We start from the raw sequence: 23805 nt of genomic DNA, 5'->3' as shown, positions 1-23805 counted from the left end.
CGGTGCTTTAGTAGCATATGAATAGGGTGTTAAGAATATTGCAACATTGAGTAATTTTAACAATATTGCTTTTAACTGTTAGAGGAGTAGGAGTAGGTGGCTATTAGGTTTCTGACAAAGCAATTATGTTCTAGACAGATACGCTGGGAGCTGACCTGACATTTGCCTCTGGATAGTTGTCATAGCAGCAACTTGAATAGAGCAGCTTGATACAAGCGCCAGTTGCAGATTGGATACAGGTTCAGTGCTAATGCAATACATCTGAATATTAATAAAGGTGAAGAGGTACTGCCATTTGGGGAAATCACCACTACTGTGTTTCCTTCCATTTACATCTAATTCCTAAATGTTTGTTTTTAAAGAAATTGAGATTTGTAAGGAGATGTTAATGATCTGCCCCCATACAATTTCTGGTGCCGTTTCTCTGCATGAAACAAGGGGGTTGACCTAAAGAAAGACTCTTCAAGCACAGTTTTATTAAAAAAAAGAAAAAGTCTGGCTGTTGCAGACCAGGAGTAGTTTGTGTCTCTGTTAAGAAGGAAGGAAATTACTGGTGGACAAATTACAGGTAATTGTAAAACTGTTTTGAAGAAACTAATTAAAAATCTGAATTGCGGTGAGAACATGAACCTCCATTTCAGGATCACTGTATCTGGCTTTCAGCCATGGGGGGGAAGAGACCTTTAAATCTTCATATTTGAGGACAGAGAATTTGTGTTTCAGCTGTGTCACTAATGCACATCTTCTAAATCTTGACACACTGAGCAGTTATTTCCTGTATTACCCTTCATACAGCAGGAAAGAAGGAAGAAGGATATATATTTGTGTCCCTGTCTGTATGTTGTTGTTGACTTTTCTCATCAATGCATACTGCAGCTTCCAGGAGGAAGGAAGAAACAAGTTGTAGGGTTCTAAGATGCTCTCTTTATTCTGTTGTTTATATTATGTAGGTTTGTATCAAGGGCAGATTTGGCAATATTGGTTACAGAGGAGAGAGTTATGCAAAAATATCTCCCAGTGGACACCGGAGAATGACCTGCTGAGGCGGTGCTTCTGTGGCAGAAAGCTGCAAATTCAGAGGGAGCATGAAGGGCAGTTTTGTTTCAGGGAGATGGAATCCTTGCCACAGCTATTCAGTATGCAGGAAGAGTACATCAACTATACATCCTTGTTAGACATGGAGGAGAAAGCATCAGGAGTTTCTCTTCCTCTTGGGTTTCATAGACCCTAATTCGCTCTAGAGGTTGGGAAAGAAAAGGCACTTTGTCCATGCTGACCACAAGTGGCAGAAGTGAGGAGGGATGGGGCCATGTCCTCTCTCTGCTGTATATTTACACAAGACCTGAAAAATTCCAGCTCAAAATGATTTTCACTTCAGAATGGGAGGCTTGCCAAGTCTTCAATAATAGAAAAGAGCAAAGGGAAGCAGATAGTTCGCTTAATGTAAAGCAAACAAATAGAAATTGGAATCCCCAAAACCGTAAGAGGCAAAAGTCACTTTAACTTGCAAAGAACTCAATGCCTCTTACACTATGGTAGCTTTATTAATAGCAGCTTTTTGTATTCAGACATCTCATTGTGATTTGGTATTTAATAAGGATCGGGGTTATTCCTGTACTTCAATACTTCATACTTTTTTTATCTGTGTTCAAAATGACGACCAGGATGACTGTAACGTCCTTGGATACCCACATGCTGGTTTGCATTTCAGGCCTTATTCACTTCCATCATTTCCCCACCTAATGATTATTTTACTTCTGAGTTGGTCTTTGGTTTGGTTTTGTGGTTCCAAATGATACGCTTTAACCACTGAGGCACAAAATGTTATGCAGGCACCGTTTAGCTGCATGTGGATTATTGTCAAGAGATCAAATTATGTACTAGTATTGGGAAACTTAGCTTCCTACCCAGAATGCACTGGCCGTATTATCAAGGGGAGGAAAATAAGCAGTATGCATTGTAATTTTAAATCCTGCTGCCTTTCAAGTCAGTGGCAAAATTCCTGATTTCAGCAGTGCTGGAATAGGGTTCTGTTATTAGCAGATGCAGCTGGAAGGGACTGCCGAGAATCACAGGGCAACCCCCCTCACTCCACACTCCAGCCCAACCTACATTAAATTTGCTACATGTATTGGAAAGGAATATTGTGCAAGGCATGCAATTGCAAATGATTTCATGCCTTGGCTTTACAGTGAAGCCCTAAGGTAAGCAGCTAATTTTTCACCTCAACACAGAGATCATTAAATTAGAAAATGCTTTAGTTTTCCAAGCTCGTCTTGCTGAGCATTTGTGGTTGAATTTCAAGCTGCTGATTTCAGAGATGACTTTAAACACCCCGAACTGCAATAAGATCTTGAATGTGAAGTAAAATTGATGCCAATGTAAGTTTTCTGTTCTGGAGGTTGATAAAGCTGAAAGTTCAGAAATGGAGCGTCAGGTTATGTTTCATGGACAGGAACTTTTAAACAACCTTATCCCCTTTCCTACCATAGGTGGAATGAAAATGAAGCGGGACCAGAACAGCCTTCTTCCCTGGGTCTTTAATATCCATCTCCTGTCATGGAGGCAGGAATGAAAAGGCTGGTGGAAATATAGATAGAAAAGTTCTCTGCTCAGGCCCAAAGTGGAAGTTTTGGAGCCATGGCTTTTGTTCTTCCCGCTCCTGTGTTGAAAGCTTTTTACTTATCCTTCCCTTTTATATGTCAAGAATATATTAAATGTGAAGCATTTTCTTGCCTGTCAGATGTTTCTGTCATAGAGACAAGTATGTTAAAAGCAGGTTCTTGTTTTTTGTTTCCTATGTTTAGCTAATGACTTCATTGCACACACCCTCCTGCCTACAGCACAGGCAGGGAATAATGTTTCTGGTGAGTAAATCCCTGTTATCATGCAGAGTTTGGGCCAGTTTAAAGAAAATAATGCAAACCCAGCGTGCATGTGCAAACTCTTATTTTTCAAGAGTGGCATATTTCGGTTTTGGTTAATGAATTAGTAGATTTAGAAGACTTTAAAAAATCATAAATTGCTCCTAAATTCAAAGTATCAGTTCCACAATGGATTCAGATATATTCCTTGGTTAGAAAAGTGCAATTCTCTATGCAGAAAATATATGTAGAAGTGTATGCACAGACTGCTTATGTTTGGTAGCAGGAACATGATTGTGATTCAACAACTGGCTTGATGTCCCTAAACTAAATTTAGAAACATATTTTTCTAAGAAAAAAACAAAAAATATAATAAGCTGTGGGAGCAGGAGCTGAGTGAATTGCCTGGGAGCAGCACCAGCTGCTAAAGAGGCTAGACACAGGGCAAGGCAGCCAAGCAGGCTGTGGCCAGCAGCCTAGGCATTGTGCCAGAAGAATCCTCCCCTGAAATGAGAATATTTGGGGAACAGATTTGTACTGCAGTGCACGAATTTCATGCTTATTACTCATGATATTTCATATTAAGCTTCAGTTTTACTGTCTCCATTAATGAAGCAAATCAGAAACTGCATCCTCCAAAGGCCAGTCAAAGTTCATTTCTTTGTTTCTTCCAATGGCTTATGCTGCTCTGGTTGATGATTGTGGAATCAAAAGGCCATAACCCAAAGCATCACTTCTTATCTACTGAATCTTTTAAAATACAGAACCCTCAGAGTACTGAAGCTAAAGGATGTGCACCAAGTTCTGTCAAAAATTTAGAGCAGGTCTTCTTCAGTAGCAAAACATTTTCTTTCTACTAAATAGTTTGAGACAGGGTGGGGAGGTCAGGGTTTTTTAAAAATACATTTTATTTTTAAAAGATTTTTTTTTTAAAAACTGTAAAAGTCAAGTTGTACCTGAGGCAGTGTTCAACACCAGGCATCCTGCATTAAATTCATAGAAAGAATTTTGGTTTTCACAAATATGCAGTTCAAGTTTTAACACAAATTTGAAATAAGATAATTAGTAATCAAATGTATCAAACACAGGGTAAAATAGCTTTAAAATATCTGAGCCTACTGTTGAAAACAAGAACCAGTCATTAAGTGCATGCAAAAAAGTAATTGCTCACTCTCTAACAGACAAGAAAACTGGGGGGGTGTTGGGTGTTTGTTTGTTTGGTTTGGTTTGGTTTGGTTTAAAAGACAGCATCTGTAACTCCTACTAGAATTTACCTGTGGAAGAGACATCATGCTGTAAATATGCCAAATATGCTGGAATCTCCAGCGTGCTTATTTTTTTCCTTTCCAAAGTAGAACAGACATTTTTAATTAGTTGAAATTGAGGAAGTTGATTCAACACTGACCTCAAATGCTTCATGTCTAGGCTATCATCTTCTGTTTCTAAACGAAGAAGAATTTCATTTAGAGTCTAATATAAAATGCTTTGGTCCATTCCCCCTGCCACAGAGTCTGATATATGTAATATTAAAAGAAAATGTGGGGCAGAAGAGAAATAGGGAAAAGCACTCAGAAGTCCAAATTATACCCCATAATTTTTCAATAAAGTCTTTTTGAGTAGTTGCGTCTCCACACCCCAGTACTAGCAGGTGTATGGAAAGCTGTTTTGTGTCAAGAAAATATGCTGTCAGTGGTGGGAGTGATATCAGTTGTAATGCAGTAGATGAAGAGTCCTATAGTGGGAGGTTTAATTGTGTTGACCACGATGATATTGTAGTAATAAATCTGCAACACTGGCACAAGCATTGCTCCAGTACTCCCACACATTTTCCCCTGCATGGTCCCTAAACATTTGATTCATGAGTTTAAGAATTTTCTCTGTTGATGCTCTGGTGCCACAGCCCTCCTGCACTGAATGGAGTAATGCTGATCTAGCCCATCACAGTCACTAAAAAATGACATGTTGGCAAGGGGGAACAGAAACGTCTCTCTCTATAGGTGTGCCTCACTGAGGTAATTTCCTAAGGACAGTACACATAAGTATGAAAAATGCAGAGAAAAATGCTGGATTGTGGTCACAAAAGTGGAGCTCCCTGAGGCATAGCAAGGCTTGTTCTGAATGAGAGGAATATACTGTGAAGGAGGAATTTCTCTCACTTTGCATCCTTCTGGTTCAGCAGTAAGTACTGCTATGCCTTTGTCATCATGCATCAGTTTCAGCAATACTTTGATTCATTCAGCACCATTACCTGCAGGCAAGACTGCTCTTGGGATGGGAAAAGATGACATTGTTTTCTTGCTGTTTATGTTGTTTCTGTTTGGAAGAAAGGTCAGATATTCAGACTCCTCCATTTGTACTGTCTATCAGTGAGGAAGCAGCAAAAATGATCAGCAGCCATGTTCTTCTGCAAGGTGCTGGCCACTGCAAAGAAATTGGCTTTGAAAGGACTAGAGGCGTTATGCAGCGACATAAGAATAAACATAACACAGCCTGTACTTCATTTCCACTGAAGTTTTACTTTTATTTTCTTCAAATTTTTAGCTAATCAAATTTCTGCAGGGGCATCCTAGGCCCTGGAGTTCGTTACGCAGTGCTTCACTTCTGGGACCAGGCACATACCAAATCAGCTGCCTTAGGAGCAGGCTTAGCAAGCCTGTGGTCCTGTGCCTTGGGCTAGCTTAGGCTGAGATCTGTGGAAGTGGCACAGGGAAGGAAAGGATCCTTTCATATTCTCTCTGGTCCCATCCTCTGTGGCAGGCTGAAGGAGTCAGTGATGCAGTCTCCCAAGGGTAACTGGCTTTCCTTTCAAGGAAAATGTTGGCAGAGAGTGGCTGGGAAGGTGCAAATAGAGGAAGTGAGGATTCTCAAGGTTGACTACTGAAAAAAGGGCTAAATCAGTAATTTATCATAAGGCCCAAGGCAAGGGCCATGCTGTGCTGTTATTTAGGTCGGAGTTAAAATCTGCCTTTTTCTGCCTATCCTGAGAAGAAGAAATTCTGTATAAGACCAGGGCCCTAACAAATCTCTCTGCTGGTACAATGGGAAGGAGCAAAAGGTCCACCTGCCCTCTCTCCTCTGGTGTTCCTCTGCAGAACAGAACATGGTGGCCCTGAAGATTCTTCTGCTCTTTGCATGTCGCCTTTGTTCCATTGTCTGAATTTGGACCACTTTCTCCATGGGAAATGTCACATGTATTTTGTGAAATACGTTGTGAGCACATAGGAGTTTTGCCAAAACTCAGAGGCATTGGCACAGTTCACATATTCAAACCAGGTCCAGCTCTGCCTCCTACATGCCTGTAGCTGTTTGTGATCTGGTGCTGGCCATTGTTGGACACATTATTTAAAATTGCACAGAGGAAGTAATTGCTGTGCATACACTGCAGTGCACTATACAGTTTTGCACTATGCACCTGTCTCATATGTTGAGACAACTTCCAATTAATAGCAGTGAAACCATTAGCTAACTAACTTTTTTTCATAAATTAAAATTCTCTAGACAAATAAAGAGCATGACTGTGTCCAATATAACTTATGAAACAGCTTATGAAAGGTGATAACTGCAACCTAAGACAAGAACAGCAGGAGATATAGGGAAAATTAACTTGCAGGACACTTTCCATCATTAGTCTACCTCAAATGTGCTTGCTACATTGAGTTACACTTTTTAACATTCCTTTGTCCTAGAATGAAAAAAACACTCCAGGGAAAGTACGTAAAAAAATCAGCTACCTAGGACTTCACTAAAGAACAGTAAGTTTATCTCAAGTACCACAGGAAAAGATAAATGCTATCCTTTTCCATTTGGATAGAGAGATGTGGTCCTTTAGAAGAACCCAGTTTCTCTTTCCCCAGTGACTTTGCATCACGGTTATCTAAACTGTAGGAATAGCTCATCCATGCTCAACCAGCAGCACTAGTGACCTCTGAATGCTTGTGTTGCTCTTCTGCTCTCACAGTGGATAATGAACTGGCTAAAGCTGACAGGCTATGAAAAATGAACCCTCTGCTATGCTATTGCTCCAACAAAGTGATTCTCCGACAACTCCTTGCAACAGCCAGCTGAGCACCTCTTCCAGAAAAGTTTTGTGTTCTGCAGGTGAAGTGGCAGTAGTGAAAAAAACAATACTCAAACACTACAATGTGAAAACACTAACCGTTTATTTAAGGTTAACATACCCATTCCGGTCTATAAATAATGTGTCATTCTATTATAAATGCAGAAGTCTGAGGTTCATTTTTCTCTCTTCTACACAATAGCACCTTTTATATTTTGATCTTCTTTTTCTGTGTCAGTTTCATGTTTTCATTTCTTGTTGAACACTGACTTGTGTCATTTTTGATGCCCGGTGGCAGCACTGATGCTGGCAGTTCATTTCAGTGTTAATAACCTGAAAGCAAAAGGAACCTACTGCCCTTCTAATCTGAAACTAGAGCATGGTGCTTTCTTTTCTTGGCTCTGTACCCTGTGTCAGGAGGACAGTTTGGAGGTCCTTGAACTTCTGGCAGGTAATTTAACACCTTGATAGACACTCTTCAAGTTCCCACATCACCATTGGCATTACAGGGAGTTTAGATGCCTAACTGAACTCTGTATTACACCTGATTTATCTCTGTTAGACTATATCAATATTTCCTCACTATCTAAAAAGTTATAATTTTTATCTAAAATATGAAAACCATTTTGATATCAGACTTCATAGCGAAATCATCATTAATACCTAGACTTCTGGCAGTAGCATGCTCAATACAGTTGCACCTGCATGCTAGGAGCACATTTTCATATAAAGTTATATCTATGGCAGAAAATTCTGTGCTGAGACTGATGTGCTGTCCATGTAATGATGAGACGATAGACAGAAGCAAGGAGGGTGGGATACAGGGTATGCACTATTGGGTCACAGGCAAGGGAAAGGCACCAATCTCTGGGTGTTTAAGAAGGGGACAACTTCTAGACCCTGCAATGGGAACCAAGAATCCCATGGCTCATCTTCCTTTAAACATCCTGCTCTGTGCAGATGATGATGGCCACTTACCCTGCCAGCTGCTTCTCTGCACAGGAGCCAGAAAACTCTAAGCTAGGACTGATGTATCTCCATGTAATGATGAGATGATAAACTCACAGCTAAAGCATGAATGTTTGGCTTAGCTGGAATACCCAGCTCCAGCTGAGCTACAAATTGACTAGTATGTCACACAAGAATAGGCTTTCTCATTTCTTTTACATACTTGATTTAAGTCAGTAAAAGTGAAGAAAATAATGCAGAGAAAGGGGTAGAGAAAAACATGGTCTAGATCTGATTACAAAGGGTGGGAAATAGAAAGCTGTGCAGTCCCCCAACTGTTCCTTACAAGAGGAGAAATAGTGTGCATGCCTGAGGACAGCAATTATGGCCCTCTTGGTTTCACTGCTAAGTCCACCCCTGAATTATCAAAACACTTCCCAATCTAAAGCATATCTGGCATGAGTTCTGTGATATTATTTGAACTTGCCTTAGTGTTTTGTTTTAGCCAGTTTGCTCCAATTTACTCTTAGTTCTGGGAAAGACCTCAGGGGTCTTTCTGCTGGTTGTGCATAGACCTCGTCCATAATTCTAGTGCCTTATCCTCTGACAAAGACCTGGAATGCTGTTTATAAAGGACAACTAAATTTAAAGGGGAAGGAATCTGTCCAGAGGTGCAATTATTTTTTAAACCTATCTGTCCTGGTGATTTTGTACAACAGGTTATGATACTGTCAATGGATGCACCACTTTAAGAATACTGTGACTAACCTGAGAGGTGGAGAAATACCCAGGTATAGATATATATAAAATATATATAGCTGTCTTGGAAAGTTATCAGAGAATATCTTTGCCCCTCAGATAAAATGTATCTGTGGTATGTTTTAAATATTCTCCTAAACAGACTATAAAGATTCTAGCAATTCAATTTTCAGGTTTCAGCTATGGGCCTGGTGTGATGAGTTGAAATCTAAGGTAGATGTTAATTTTCAATTAATAGTCCCTGAGTACAGAGACTGGAAATTTTGTAGAACTTCATTCAAAACCATTCTGAGGTATGAAAGCATGATGCAGCACAGCAAACAGGTCACATGAATTAACTTTTCTGTGCACAAATTCATCAGGGAACCTGTAGCAAATGCCTGGCTTTTCTTATTGTGAGTACTGAAGATCTGCTGACTTCAACTGTAAAATCTGGGTTTTGGTCACTGTGTTGAAAGAGAAATAAGGCTTTCTGGGGAAGGTAGTATCTTTTATTAGATCAGCTTTTGGGCACAGAAGTGGTCTAGGAAAAGGTGTTGCCTTTTTCAAACCTTACTTTGCCTCCATGCTTAGATCACAGCTGGAAGAGCATCTCCTACAATATTAAAAGATGTTGTCCTTTTAAAAGACTCTGAATATTCAGTACTTTATATACGAAGGTCAGCCAGTGCAAAGGACTACTGTGAAGCTTCATTTGGATTTCAAACTCAGTGAATTACGTAGATCTATTTAATTTTGTTCAGGCCTCCCTAGTCTTGAGCTGTTTGTTTTTTTTTATTGAGTAGTAATCCCAACACAAACCTTAGCAACTGGAGAGGGGAGAAAGAATGTGCAATGGAAACCAAAACTGAAGTGAAAACTCACATCCATCATTTGCAGAAATACCATTTCCACCATCGCTAAGCACCCTGAGTCAACAGCCTTACTGCAGTGTTAAAGGAAAATTTAGCCTACTGTGATGTGCCAAAATAATGTTTAGCTGTCTAGGCTTCCAGGATATTGGTCATAAAATTAAAAGCTGGGTCAAACACTAGAGAATGAATTTAATGTCATTGAAGCTAATAAAAGATCCAGTGTTCTGTCAGAACAATGTGTGTCATCCAAGCAGTTGGCAGTATCAGCACTTATTAAGATTACCTGACACTTCCCATTATAAAACTAGGTATGCAGTTTGCTTATAACTTCACAACCTTCAGCCCCCAGGGATTACATTTACTGTTCTGTATGTCTTCCATCTGTTGAACTCTTTCAGAGAAAACTTCAGCCATTTTCAGGAATGAGGAAAATGTTGTCCTTTAAAGGTTGTTTGATCCTTAAAAGTATTTACTATTCCTTAAAAAAAAGGCTCTGTGTTTGGTCTTGACAACATAGTGGTGTCGATTATGCCAAGGATGTGACAGTGGATGCACGTGCTTACACACTCAAAACATTTTAGTTGCTAAATTCCCAGATTATTCAAATTTCAGTCGGTATGGCTGGGAATCTGGTCTCCGTGCAGAAAGGAGGGGAAGAGTGTTGGGGCTGTGAACCATGGCAGGAGCATAGATAACAAGGGATGAAGGGAAAGTGAGATTATGAGATGGGGTTGCCTGAGGAAGTGAGTAGCTGAGGATAGTGATGTGAAGGAAACTCCTCAAATCAATTAAAGAACTAGCGGTCAAAGAGGATCAGGTATTACTAGTGAAAAATAGTGTGGGTTGAAAACAGGAGCTGCACTGGCTAATTGTGGAACCTGGCTTTGCTCCCTGTGGGACAGGATTTTGGGGATTAGGAGACTGACAGGAGTCCAAGAAGGCAAAGAAAATCTCAGATGGGACCATCTGTGGATGTGACACTGATTAGATACAAATTAGGAAACAAAAGGGCGTGAGTTGCTGAAGCTGCTCAGGTATCAGGCACTGAGACTTGTCTGGAAAGGAGAGATTAGGATTTGCTAGGCAAGAAGACTGAAACTGAGATGGAGGGTGGAAGATGAAATTGGAGGAGCAAGGAGGATGGGATGAGGAGTCAGGGATTTTGAAGAGACAGTATGAAATCAGTTTGAACAGGCAAAGCACAAGGTATACATGATCAGGTTATGGGCAAGGAAGTGACAGTGATCTCCAGGTGTCTAAGAAGGGGCCATCTTCTGGGCCCTGCAACGGGAGCCGGGAATCCTGTGGCTTATCCTCCTTTAAACATCTTGCTCCATGCAGATGATGATGGCCGCTTACCCTGGCAGCTGCTTCTCTGCACAACAGACAAGATGGGCAGAGAGCTCCCAGCCCCACAGCCCCCTGCAGATTCAGCAGGGTGCCCCGTGATGGAACTTCTGAGTTTGTTCCCATTATTTTAAAAATGAAGTTACACAAAGAGAAGCCCGTCATGTTGTTATGGCTGTAGAACTCAAGCGCTTTACATATTAGGTAATGCTAGCTTAAGGTTGCCGTTGTTGCCAGAATCTCACCATCTGAAAAGCAGTGATAAAAGTCCTATCTAACAGGAGTATTGTGAGGATTAATTGGGTATGCTTTGAAAAGTGTTACATGGTTTTATCATGTGTTTCTATTTATTTTACTTCTGATTCAAAAATCGTAGAAATAAATTGGTGGATTCCAAATGGGAAAAATATATGAAACATTATCTCCTTTCTTCTAACGCCATACTACAAGCTATTTAGGCTAAAAAAATACTTAAAGCACATGAAAGCATGTTTTGTTTTTTCATGTGAATGAAAATTTTTTTTACTTTGCTGAAAATATGGAAGACTATATGCAAATATTAGGTCCCTGGCTTTGAAGACTAATCTGCATTTGAGTTTTTCTAACCTTGAAGTGGTATTCTAAGAGAAGTGTTTATTGACAAGAACAACAAGCAATCCACATTTTCAGTTTAACAAGTTAAAAAAGAAAGTATCAATAAACATGAGGCAAAAACACCTTTGCCTTTTTGTCTCTTTTCTAATTGAGTGGGGAAAAAAATCACCTTGACATAGGGGCAGTTAAAGCTGGTATTCTCACAGCTGTTAATTTGTCAGTCTGGTAGACACCGCATTTCATGAAAGCAGTAGTTAAATGCATGTCACCATCTTTGCCATTTTTGGAACATTGCCATTTACATTCTTGTTGCAGAAGTTTTGTTAGCTTTATGATCAGCTAGCATTGTCCATGTGAGTTGGGCTGCATGCACACTCCTTTTTTGGGATTTACATTTACATATTAGCAATGCCTGTTGCTAAAAGTGGAGCCAAGACCATAGCACTGCTCTCTCTTAATGTGAATACACAGAATTTTCTGATACTTGTGTATATGCGGGATCAAAACTCAATGCAACACAGATTTGCCATGGCTTTTTATTCTAACAAGTTATTACTTTTTTGTATTATTTTGCTGGTAGTGAAAGAGATGGGGAACAGAAAGGAGCAATGGCATTGTTAGAGTTGCTTCCACAAAGAACAGACTTTTTGAAAAGGAATGGGGAACGGGAGGCTGGGACACTGATGGTGAGCCTTGCTCTTTGTACCAGTCATGACATTCTGCAGTAGCACCTGTGTTGCTGTGGATGGTATTTCCTTTTAAACTACTCATTAGCTGCTCGGAATATCAGTCAGAGCAGGTAGTTAGGTCAAACTTATTAATAAATGGTTAGTTAATTGTTACTGATCATTATTATGTTAAGATATTTTAAAATAACATTTAAATAAATTATTAAGCCTTTCCAGTGTAAACATAATATAGGGGGAAACAAGAATTGCTGCAGAACTAACACAGAATATTAAAAAAAATCTCAGTTCTGGAACAACACTATGTTTGTTTAATTTCCACATTAGTTTTAAAACAACGGCAATTAAAATTAAAAGAAAGAAAAGAATGAATCTGTGCAGAATAAATCTCTGGTATACAAAAGTGAATAAGATTTTTATGTTCTCTCTCTCCCCAAGAAAAATAGAGCCTGGCTTCTTTATCCTTGGTGTGGTTGCAAGGGAAGAGGAGACAGTTTTGCCTTTTGAAGTACAAAACATTTTTGAAAAATGCTTAAATCCCACAGGAATGTAAGAAAGGTAACACCTAACGCCCTGGGACCAGGCCAATGGTTCATAATCCTACCAGTAGAGCTGACACCTGAGCCTGCTCAAAAAATGCTCACCAGAAAATCTGCCCTGGTTCTACATTTAGTCATCCTGAAGCACTGAGCTAAGCACTTAGATGAGGCCCAGATTTCAGGTCTGAAATGTATGGCAACTTATTCATCATTTAGGTACAGGTGATTGGTCTGCTCTTTAAAAATATGTATAATATTTAGAGGAAGTCACCTTTTGTGTAGTGGCCAAGAGATTAGAGCACATACGCAGAACTGAGAGTCCTGGGCTCAGCATCCTCCTCAACCCCTTTCACTCTGAGGAGCACCTTCCCCACCAGGATGCCTGGGCTTCACCTCAAGCCCCAGCCCATGGCACGCCACGGTGTTGCACAGGGCTGTGATTAGTTTGATACAAAGATCCCCTTTCAGCAGCGCAGCCCCAGCCTTAGATTCCTGACCTCAGAGCAGCTTGTGAGTTTTGTGTTAGGGCGTAGCTGGAAGGGAGCAGGGCTGGAAACCTCCCAGGGCAACACTTCTCTGAAAGGCAACTGAGTCATGCTCCCTTTTTGTTTGCTATCTCTGTAGCCCTATGAATTGTGCATTTCTTTCCACTCAGTGGCACCGCTTCAGCTACGACTCCCACTGCAGTTTTGCTTTGAGCCTGGTTGCTAGGAGATGGTAGCTCTGAGTTCAGGTCCCCTCCTCACCGCAGCTAGCAAAGACCTTGCATCTCCAATTTTCCGCCTCTTCACCGTGTATTGCAACAAGGAGCCAGGACTCAGGTCTCCCACTTCTTGGCCATGTGCTCTAACATGTAGGCTGGTATGCACCAGGGTGCACCAAGCACCCTTGCTGTGCCCTCCAGCCAGGTTCTGCTTGCTGTGCTCTGCTAGAAGCTCAGTGCATCAGCTCTGCAAGAAGCTCACTGTTAGGTTTTCGGTGCACTGACTAGAGGGGCTCTAGAAGACATGTAAATCCAGGGAGAGCAAATTTGTGGGTTCCAGACAGTCAGGATAAGGCAGCAGGCCCTGAGAGACTCTGCTCAGCTACAGGAGTTGGCCCCCTTTGCGCTGCATCCCTTGCACATAGTCCAGCCCTTGATAAATTTGCAGAAGATCCCTTATTGATCTTTGTGAGAATAAAAGGAGTCTCTGAGTGAGTCTATGGTAGGAAGTATCATCTAGTTTTAGACATAAGGATACAGAACATCTCAGCCTTGAAAGTGTTAAAGATTTGGATGATGAGTTAAGTTTTGTTGCCAAGACGAAAGTTCACTGTAAGCTTATGAATATTTTCTCAGAGAAAATAGTACATTTTCTTTTATAAGAGACAGCAATGACCTTTGGAGATAAAAGGTAAATGATATTAAAGTTGAATTTCTGGCAAAAATACATTCCAATTTTGGGCCTTTGTTTAAGCCTGTTATTACTTAAGAAAATGCATAGGAGACCAGTTTGGCCAACTCTCTTAAAAAAAGCAAAGCTTTGTCTCAGCTCATGTTAGTGCCCAAGAGGCCCCATTCTGATTGTTTATGGAATTAATTATCTGATGGTTCAGTGTTCTATATTAAATATTAAAACGTCTGTTAATAATATATACCTTCTCTGGAGTCACCTCAGTTGTGCCCAAGTCTCTTTCACAGATAAATATCTACAAGACAGGGATATCTTCATCTCAGAAAATTTGGTAGTGTCTTATTTGAGAGGTGGAACCGGCGATTGTTCCTAATGCTGCTTCAGAGCCCTTTTTGCTTCAACACAGAGACTGGATGCTGTTTGAACTGTTTAATCTCTCAGTGCTGGTATATACATTCTTATTTTTAAGTAAACACTGTAAAAAGGATTGAGATATTTCATAGCATTCTTAATAAGTTTGGGATATTTAGTAACCATAAAAGGGTTGTGCAGAAGAGGGAGGCATAAAATGGACAAAATCTTACAAAAGGGGAGATCATTCTAACAGATCATTTTTTAGTTAACTACTCTGAAAAGGTCTGCATTCTCACCTCTATTTTTTTAAATACTGATCTTCCATAAATCCGTTTTATTTGAAATAACTGAAATATATTTTCATCAGATAAAAGTGTAAAATCAGGCCCATAAAAAAGAGTCTACAAGATAAAAGAAACAAAGAAAAAGTTCAAATACATTTTCAGACTAAATCAGAGATACTGGCACTCAGGTCCCCATGGTGGACTGAGCAGTCACACACTGATAGTTTTCCTTGTTTCCAACCACTAAAATACATTAAATCTTCTCTTAATGCTTTTCTTTTTTTCTCCTGTGTCATTACTAAGTTGCCACAGGAGCATTCTGTGATTATGAGTGGAGGTGAGGTGTTCTAAGAAGTACCTATGGTAAGTGCAGATGGGAAAAAATACACTTTCACCTGAAGCACTATCTCCTTTAGGGGAAAGTTGGAGGGCTGTTGTGCTAAATCCTGTTAAATATTATGCGATTGTCTAAGAGGCAAACAGGGAGCATTGAGGGAAACTCATGGTATACAAACAGTTGCTGCTCATACACAGATCACAAATGCTTTCAAGTCACGTTTGTAGAGGCACCCTTACCCTTGCCCCTTGTGTGGATGGACACTCACTCAGCCCTTTGCAAACACAATAAATCTTGTTTTATTCTGTTCTTCTATTCTTTCTGTCATTTCTGAGGCTGATACATCAAAAGAAGTAGTTGATGCATTCTGTATTGTTTTTTCTTATCAAGAAAGATATGATTCTCTGGCGCAGAAGAGTCGTTCCTGTACTCAGAAAGTAATGGCTTTTTTCTGTCCTTTCCCATGCCATTTCTGGTCAGAGTTGGGTTTTGCAGGCAACTGTGAGCTCTTCAGGGTGAGAGGATGCATCTTTTCCTTTGAGAAACCGTATGGGCAGCTTCTGGAGTACAAATAAACAAATATTCTCAGATTTGTAGGAAACCTGTATTCTTGCTTATTTCCATTGTTTGTTTTCAGCTGATATTTGGTCAGTCAGAAACACATCTATGCTTATTTAACATGTATTTTACTTTTCTAAAAGTAATAGACGTGGAGTCTTAACAGTGGAAAAGACCTTCTCGTGCAAGGTAAAATGTAATGATAATTCAAAACCTTTCCTTGTTTTTGCAGGATGAGGCTGCTCCAGCTGACAAACAGTACAAACAGGAGCCAGCCCAGGTCACTTACTCAACATCAGCTGTTTCCAGCACACAGGAGGTGTTGTACATCAATGGCAATGGGACCTACAGTTACCATAGTTACAGAGGGCTCGGAGGTGGACTGCTAAATCTCAACGATGCTTCTAGCAGCGGTGAGTTTCCTTACAAAATGTGCCTGTGTACATATGTGCTCATGTGTACATTTCCCCCTGCGGTACAGAAAGCTAGTCCAAGGGGTTCAATATCCATAGGCTATTATCAGATAATGAGCAGGAACACAATCCCACAAACAGCTACCACTGAGCAAAATCCTCGCTCACTGCACACTAGTCTCCTTTCAGTTTCAAGGGGATAATTCACAATAGGGCGAGACTGAACCTGAAGTCTCTAACAAAGCTGTGTAAAAACAAAATGCTGGGTTAGATCTTCAGTTGATTTGCATGACTTTATGAGGACCTGCCCTGTCATTGTCCTCTCCTGTACTGGTCACAAAATGAGGCCTTTAGTATTTTTGTGGCTGAAGTTTGAAAACACTGAACTCTATATTTTATAACAGAAATGAATTGACCTAGATTTCTCAAATGGTGTCTCTAGCTACTTTAATTTACTGCAGATAAGGATCTGGTGTAACGAGTGTTAAATGAGAAATCAGCACATCTGTCCTCTAAACTAAAAATGATGCAGGTAATTACATGTCACCATAAGGTTGTATGCCCCTCTGAAAAAAAACAGTGGTGTCATTTGTTTAGACAGCATTCCTTCTTGCATTAGCAAGCATCTGTAACAAACAAATGTAAGTTAATTGTAGTATTTGTTTTAAACAGTCCCCCACATTGGCTTACTACAAATTCATAGCAAAGGAAACGGTTTGCCCATGCTGGTAACAAGGGTATTGTCTGTCTGTCAGAGAAAAGTGTTTACTCTGGAAGACTGAGAGTCTCTTGCCTCCAAGAGTGGTATTTAAAAAATGTCTGAGAGGACAGAGAAATCCCTGGGTTTTTGTCCTGGCTGATCCCTCTCTGGCTGAGGAGAGTGCTGCTTCAGGTACATGGGCTGACTTAGGCAGGATGGCAATTGTTCAGCTACAGCCTCTATATTCAAAATGCTAAGCAGTTTTCAAAACACTATCAGGGCTGCAGCCTGCAAGGAGTTACTGGTATGTGGTGTCCTGGTGACCTTCAGTCATGTCTGCTTCCTCACCTCCCACCCCCAAAATCCTCAAAGGTCTGTGAATGATTTGCATTAAGTTTTCAAAAGGCTTTAAAAAGATAATATTTTAGTTGTCAAAAATCTTTGACTTCAAGAGAGTGAATGATTACAATTGTTTCCATATGCATGAAAAACACATCTGAGGTACTGAATATGATCTCTGATCAAATATTTTCATAAGAGTAAGACAGGCCGTGGAAATCTGGTTTCTTGGGAAAATGCACAAGAACTTTAAAATTGTCTTTTACATTGTGGCCAGAGAAGATCGGAGCCAGTTCCCAGTGAAAAAAGTTGGCATTTGCTCTTTCACCCAACTAAGAGTAGGATTAAACTCCCCATGTGTTATTTGTCAGCAGAAGCTCTCAGAGTTGTCCTGTTTTACATAATCTTAAACTGTGAGGAATCACAACTGTTTCGTGTACTTGTTCTTCCCTTCAAACCTCTTGTAATAGGATACATTTTCATAACTCCCATTTTTCAGTGAATTGTGGGATTTAGGCAAAAGTATTCTATGTCACTTTAGCGTGCAATTTTAAAAAATGAGGTACAAATTCAACATCATAAACTAGTGTTGCTTTCTGATTAGAAGCAACATTTTCTGTGTACCTTTAATGTAGAGGACTCCAGTGTTTTTTCACAATTGAAGATCAAGATGGGTTTTGCAGGCCACACAGTGGTTATTCAGGAACTGCCCGATGCTGCACAGCTAACGCAGCCAGGGAGCTCTGCAGCGCACTGCATTTCTCTGTGTAGCATTGCTGGCGTGAAGGGACCAGTGGATGCTTACGGTTTGCATACTGACATGTGCTCAAACATTTCTTCTTTCCTGCCTTTCCCTACTTTCACTGGGAAATTTTGTCCATATGTCCTCTTACTTTGGAAGACTAGTAAACCATTGCACCTCTCCCAGGTGGTTATGCATGGTTGGAGTGTTGTGCAAAGGTGTCTGTCTTCTCCACAGGGCTCCTACAGGATCCAAAGCATCTAAGTTTCATGAACCTAAAGTCTGTGTGCCAGCACTTGGAAACCAGTTGTTGATGCTAACTGTCTACCTGGCAGCTGATCTGTGACCCAACTGCCACTTCAGGAAGATCATTAGGAAACTTGTTGAAAGGCAACTCCATCAATTTCTTAGCTTCATTGCAATGAAGCAATCATTAGCCAACCTAATTATCACTTGGCTATTGAGGGTAAAGTGCTCTGGCTCCATTAGCTGGTTTCTTTACAGGAGAAATGGGAGGACTTGGAGGCCAGTTCTTTGGAATCTGTCAGTCCTCTCTGATATGTCCATGGATACTTGCTTTTTCATTTGTGGACTAAGAGCAGTGGATGGAGTTGCAGTTGAGAGGGGTAACTGTTGCCCTCCTGACAGACCTCACAGGACGGTTGTTTGCAGTCATTATTCTGTTTCAAGGACTCTTGTTCCAAACATATGCAAGGCTGTTATGATGGTTAATGAGTTCCCTCTCTGGAGAGCAAGATACTTGGTTGTGAATTGTTTTCAGGACCTAAGTAATTTAAGAATGCATTTCCTTTTCAATTTAGTAACCCATCAAATGTTGTTGTCACATTTACAAATGTTGTCCTAGTGTAAAAATAAATATACACCTCAGTCAGGATGTGTTTATAAACAAATATTTTTGTGTATCTGCTAAAACAGAAAAAAGGAGAAGTTGCAAAAGCTACCTAAAACTCACTGCTTGAATACCTATATCTGGTCCTTCCCCCCAGTAATATAATTACTATGTCCAATTAGCTCTCCTATCTAGTAGTCCAACTGATGTGTCTATTTTGTATGCTGTGACTCATTTAATTTGGTTATTTCTTCTCCTATAAAGTTCATCCCTACTCTGATCCCATCTTACAGACTTAGCTATCTGCTCGACCAACTGTTTGGTGGCCCTGGCTCAGGGACCTCTCTGTGCCTCCTGTTGCAGTGCTTCCCTCCTCAGCCTGTCCTTCCACATGGCTAATGACAGAACCATAATTAGCTCCTTACACAACTGTATGGGGCAAGCCTTCATGCAACTGCTCAATATGAGCAAGCAGAACACAACAGCTTGTACAGTGACCCCTCCTTTACTGTGGGCAGGAAAAAAGCACAGCAGGAGAAGGCTTGGGCTTAGAGCACCAAGGTCTCTTTTTGCCCTCCTTTTAAACCCTTTAGGCCAAGCCAGCTCAGCTGGAAAGCTTCACCCCATTACCAAGCAATCTGTGGGTTGACAGAGCTTCTGTCAGCCTGTACGTGGGCTGGGAAGAAGCCTTTGGGCACACTGTCCTTGATTCTTGTAGATGTTAAAGGAGAGCTGCTCTTTGAGAAGGGTGGATTTCCACAGCTCTCGTTTTTAAGGCTAGTGCAGTTCCTGTTACAGAACTGAACGGAGAATCTCCAAGGTGCGGTAGCCCAGTGGGTGTAAACAAAGTTTGCTTGCCAGCTCCTAGCCAGCCACAAAGGCTTCAGCTGGCCTTGCTCCATCACACCTGGACTGGGCTTGGAGGTATGCCCAACCTGAGGGCAGGAGGGTGAGGACAGGAGACAGGCTGCTCTGTTGGGAGCAAAATCTCTTGCTGCTAGAAGCTGTTGAAATCCCTGCATGCTGCCTAAGCCTCTCCTGACAGAGTGAGATCACCCTGTCTCCCCATGTGTTTCTGTCCAGTGGGTCGCTGTCCACCCTCTCTCAGCTGCCAGTATTCTCTGAAGCCAGGGTGGGCTTTTCAGAGACTTGTTCTCCACAGCCACTTTGTTCCCTGAAGTCCATTTTCCCTAAGAGGTGTGGAGAGTCTTTCTGCTGCCATTGCTGGGTTTCCTGCAGGTGATTTGGGGCTGTTTCTTCTGCATCCTTGCCGGGTTTTCTAGGCAGAAAAGTCAGTAATTTCCCTTTGTGTGTGTAAAAAGAGGGTGTTTCAGACTCGATGGCAGGCTGGCTATGCAGGACATGCCCTCATGTCATCATAAGAAAAAGCAGCTGTTGTGTCTCTGTTTCTCTACACAGATGTGCAGCCTACCTCCACCACAGCCGCAACTCAGCACTGTATCCCAGGCACCACAAACGTCCAGTCCCCTTCCAGCTCAGGTGAGTCCTCCTGCCGAACTTGAATATGTTCACACCACAAGCAAATCGTGAGCCCAGGCAGGCTTCTCTTTCAGCCTCCTCTTCCACAGGCAGGCCTACAGACCATGACCAATGGTCCCATGGTCCAGCTGGTAGCTGCCAGACTCCCACCGCACCGCTCACCTCTCCCTGCTGCTCCCTTCCAGAGGCCCAGAAGGGCTGCGCTCTCCCAGCCATTCCCCACTTTAGCCAGGCCTCTTAGCCACATGCAGATCAGCCTTCCTAGTCCTTCTGCCTCCTGGTCCTTCAGGTAGTGCAGCCCTGCTGAAGATGACAGGGTAGCTGGGGGAAGCTCCCAGAGCTGATGCTGCTGAGCCCCAGCAATCAGCACAGCCATGCTGCCCTGGGGCAGGGAGAGGAGGGTCGAGGACTCTTGTCCACTTTTGCATGTGACAGTAGGGAGGGTGTCTCATTTCTGCACCCTCAAATTTAGTGAAGTTGTAACCTTATGTAAAATCTTGGCATTTGCATGATCAGTAGCATCACTGGCAATAAACTAGGAAAAAGAAAAAGTCCAGCTGAGAATATCCAGTATGTAGCTAATTCTTGAAGTGCTGTCTGGGTTGCCCGCAGCATGGTGGGCCATGATGTAGGGGTTGAATGGGATTTTTGCTGTGGTTGCTCTCTCTAGCTCTTCTTTATACCTCTATTCTTGTGCTGTCTTCTGTGTTCTCGGTGCTACCCTGATGACATCAAAGTAGAGAGAGAGGAAAGACAAAACAGCTTGTCTCTGACACCACTGGAGTCTGGGGCATGAAGAGACACAGAACAAGAGTAATAGTGTTAGGAACCTGGGAGGGCGTGTTTAGTCCCATTTTAAAAAGGCAAAATGTGAGGTTGGGAGAAGTTAAATGGTTTGACCTATGTCATGGCGGCAGTGGGAATTTCTCTGTGGGAAGTGCTGGCTAAATTCTATATTAAGGTCATCCCTACATTTCTCTTCTCCCTTCCTCCTCCTCTTCAAATTATCAGATACATGGCATATGCAAGTATTAGTCTGCCCCCGCCATAGGAACGGAGAGGGAATATCTGTGGATATATTGGACAGTATCCTACTTTTCTACCTTTGCACAAATCTCAGGGGACAGCCATTAAGGCAAGACAGGGGTGTACCACATGATTAATCTCCTATGGTGGAGAGGAGACATTACTGGAGGACCTCACATAATCATTTAATCACAAACCAGTGTGTTTGCTGATTGTTGAAAATACATGGTGTTCTGTGGCTATAGGCATTTCTGTTTTCACATCTCTTTCCTCAGGCAACACGGCAGCTTCTTCTGCTGTCTCAACTAGCTGAAGGTATGTTTTCCAGAGGGAAAGCTGTAGAAGGGAGAAAGAAGCTTAAAAGGTCCAATTCATTAGTCCCTGTTCTCTTGATCTGAGATCTCCCAGCACTTGAAACAATAGTTTTAGGTGCATCTGCTCTCTATTTGAAGGCAGGAGGAGAAGAAACATTGACAGATGCATAATATCACAATAAAACCTTCTTGCAATAATAAATATATCTGATTTGGAAAAAGTAGCATACTTTGATAGTTGTTTCTATTTAGCTCTATTGGAGTATATGGGAATCTAGTACATACTTCTTAAGCCACTCATGGGGAAAAATTGGGGAGAGGAGAATAGGTGGAATAGAAGAGATGCACAAGAGAGATTTCAAAGCATGGGCAAATGTATTTTTCTGTAAATAACTGCCACTGGTTTTTACATCTTCACTGATGAAAAAGGTTGCTTAACTTTTAATGCAGAAGCATAGATGCTTAAGCACATATAGCTTTCAAGAATTATTTTTATTATTCTAAATTATTATCTGCCATAGTGATAACGATTTTGAGAGTCATTGACACATTTATTATTCTTTCAGTAGTTGTTAATTATAAGATTGGTAGCTACCCAGTGACAGCATACAATTCTTAAGGGATTTCTGCTGAGACAGTTGATAGTATCTAAGCAGTCAGTAACAGCACATCTACATCTGACCCATATTTTGGAATTTGATATAGATCATGTTGCTAATGAGTAGCACATGAGCCAATAACTAGTTCCATTTAAGTCCTGTAATTTACAGGAAAGCCATTTGTCCCACAGTGTATTTAATGGCAGATATTCCTAGCAACTAATTTGATAAATGATTGTCTAGCACATGAAGGGTGTATTTTCAGAGCTCTCATGTTCAGTTTGGTGTGGTTCCAAGAAGAAAAATCTCACCTCACAGGGGAAATTGGGTCTATGTAACTGGACTGAGGTGGTAAATCGAAAATATTCCTGTGTTAAAGTGTCAGTCAGGTGGCCTTGGCAAGAGGCAGAGGAACAATACTCTTCTGAAAGAGTATAAAAGAAAGGATCTGCCCCGGCAATTTGTTTAACCCACTACTTAAGAGATGTTGTGCTGTTGTCAAAACATGGGAGGTGACAATTGTGAGTTATAATAGTATGCACTAAGCAAAATAAATGAATAAAAATAACTATCCTGTCTTCACCTCTCTGATATATGCTTAATCTCTGCTTACACATGCAGACATTGTGGAACGTGATAATGTTTGCCATCAAGTTTTTTTAATTGTCCTGAAGTTCTCCAGGATAGGAAGCAGTATGCTAAAATGTGCCGTATCACCTTGGAGGAACCTGACACTGCAAAATTCATTGCAAAAATATTCAGCTTTCTCTCTGTATAAGGATACACTTGTTCCTGTGAAGCCTGGCAGCTTAATAAATAACATTAAGTACACTAAGGAAATAGTTCTATTTAAAGTAAGGATAGTTATTAAAAGAAATGGTGGTGAAGCTGTTCAGCTTTCTTTAGATTTAGTCATCTGTAGTGTCGGCTTCTGGAGATAGAGATACATGAAGTGTCTACCTTAACCAGCTATTTTAAGCCTTCAGAATATCTGTGATTTATTTGTCTGGGTAAAGAAATGTGGTGGGTATCGATAAGTAAAATGTAGGTTCCTGTGTTTCAATAGCTGATTTAGGTAAAATTACACAGGAAAAATTTACACTATAAGAATAAGATGCATTTATTCCTTATTTTCTGAACAACCAGGTATGACTAATGAAGCTACAGATAAGTTATAGCATTTTTAGCATACAGCAGCCTGGACAACCTTTAAGAATCAGTAATACTGCCAGTGTTAGCTGCTAAAAGCTGAGACCAGTATAATACCTCCTGGGACCAGTCTCTGAGTGAGGTATTCTCCCAGATATAAAGCTTGGGCTGTCACAGGCAAGCTTTAGAGGGGAGGTGTAGGGGTCACATAATTAAAAGAAGAACTAAAATCCTTATCCCCACATCAAGCACAACTTGTTCTCTTTCTGTTCAGCGCTCAGCCAGCACATGCAGCTTCCCTTGCTGAAAGGGCACAGGTGTACTCACTGTCCTGAAACCATAGCCATGAACACGTTTTTTTGGGGGGTAGGGAGGAGGGCATTTTGCGCAGGGGGCTTTTCTTTGAGGGGAGGGAGGACAGCACTGTGACTTGTTAAGTACAAGGCAGGAGTTGGGGAGTGAAGTCAAGCCCTATTTTCCTAGTATATAGAAATTAAAAAAAAAAAAAATCAAGTAGTTTGAAGTAGCTGGGGTAAGTTAAAATCCAAGATTTCTTATTTCCTCTGTATATAACGGAAGTCTCCCAGACTAAGAGGAG

General features: G+C 41.1%; 1 protein-coding gene across 2 annotated transcripts in view; it reads left to right on the top strand.

Moving 5' to 3' along the window:
• The window catches only part of NOL4 (nucleolar protein 4), a 198360-nt gene that overhangs the window by 170038 nt on the left and 4517 nt on the right, over positions 1–23805 (top strand). For both annotated transcript variants that reach the window (XM_075084957.1, XM_075084956.1), the window contains 2 exons: positions 15808–15988; positions 20039–20119. In XM_075084957.1, coding sequence (XP_074941058.1) covers positions 15808–15988; positions 20039–20119 — 262 coding nt within the window. The remainder of the gene's footprint in view (positions 1–15807; positions 15989–20038; positions 20120–23805) is intronic.

This window comes from Phalacrocorax aristotelis, chromosome 2 (assembly GCF_949628215.1).
Source record: "Phalacrocorax aristotelis chromosome 2, bGulAri2.1, whole genome shotgun sequence".
In the NCBI taxonomy this organism is placed as follows: domain Eukaryota; kingdom Metazoa; phylum Chordata; class Aves; order Suliformes; family Phalacrocoracidae; genus Phalacrocorax; species Phalacrocorax aristotelis.
The sequence above is the reverse complement of the archived record's forward strand: the minus strand, read 5'-3'. Positions and strand labels throughout refer to the sequence as shown.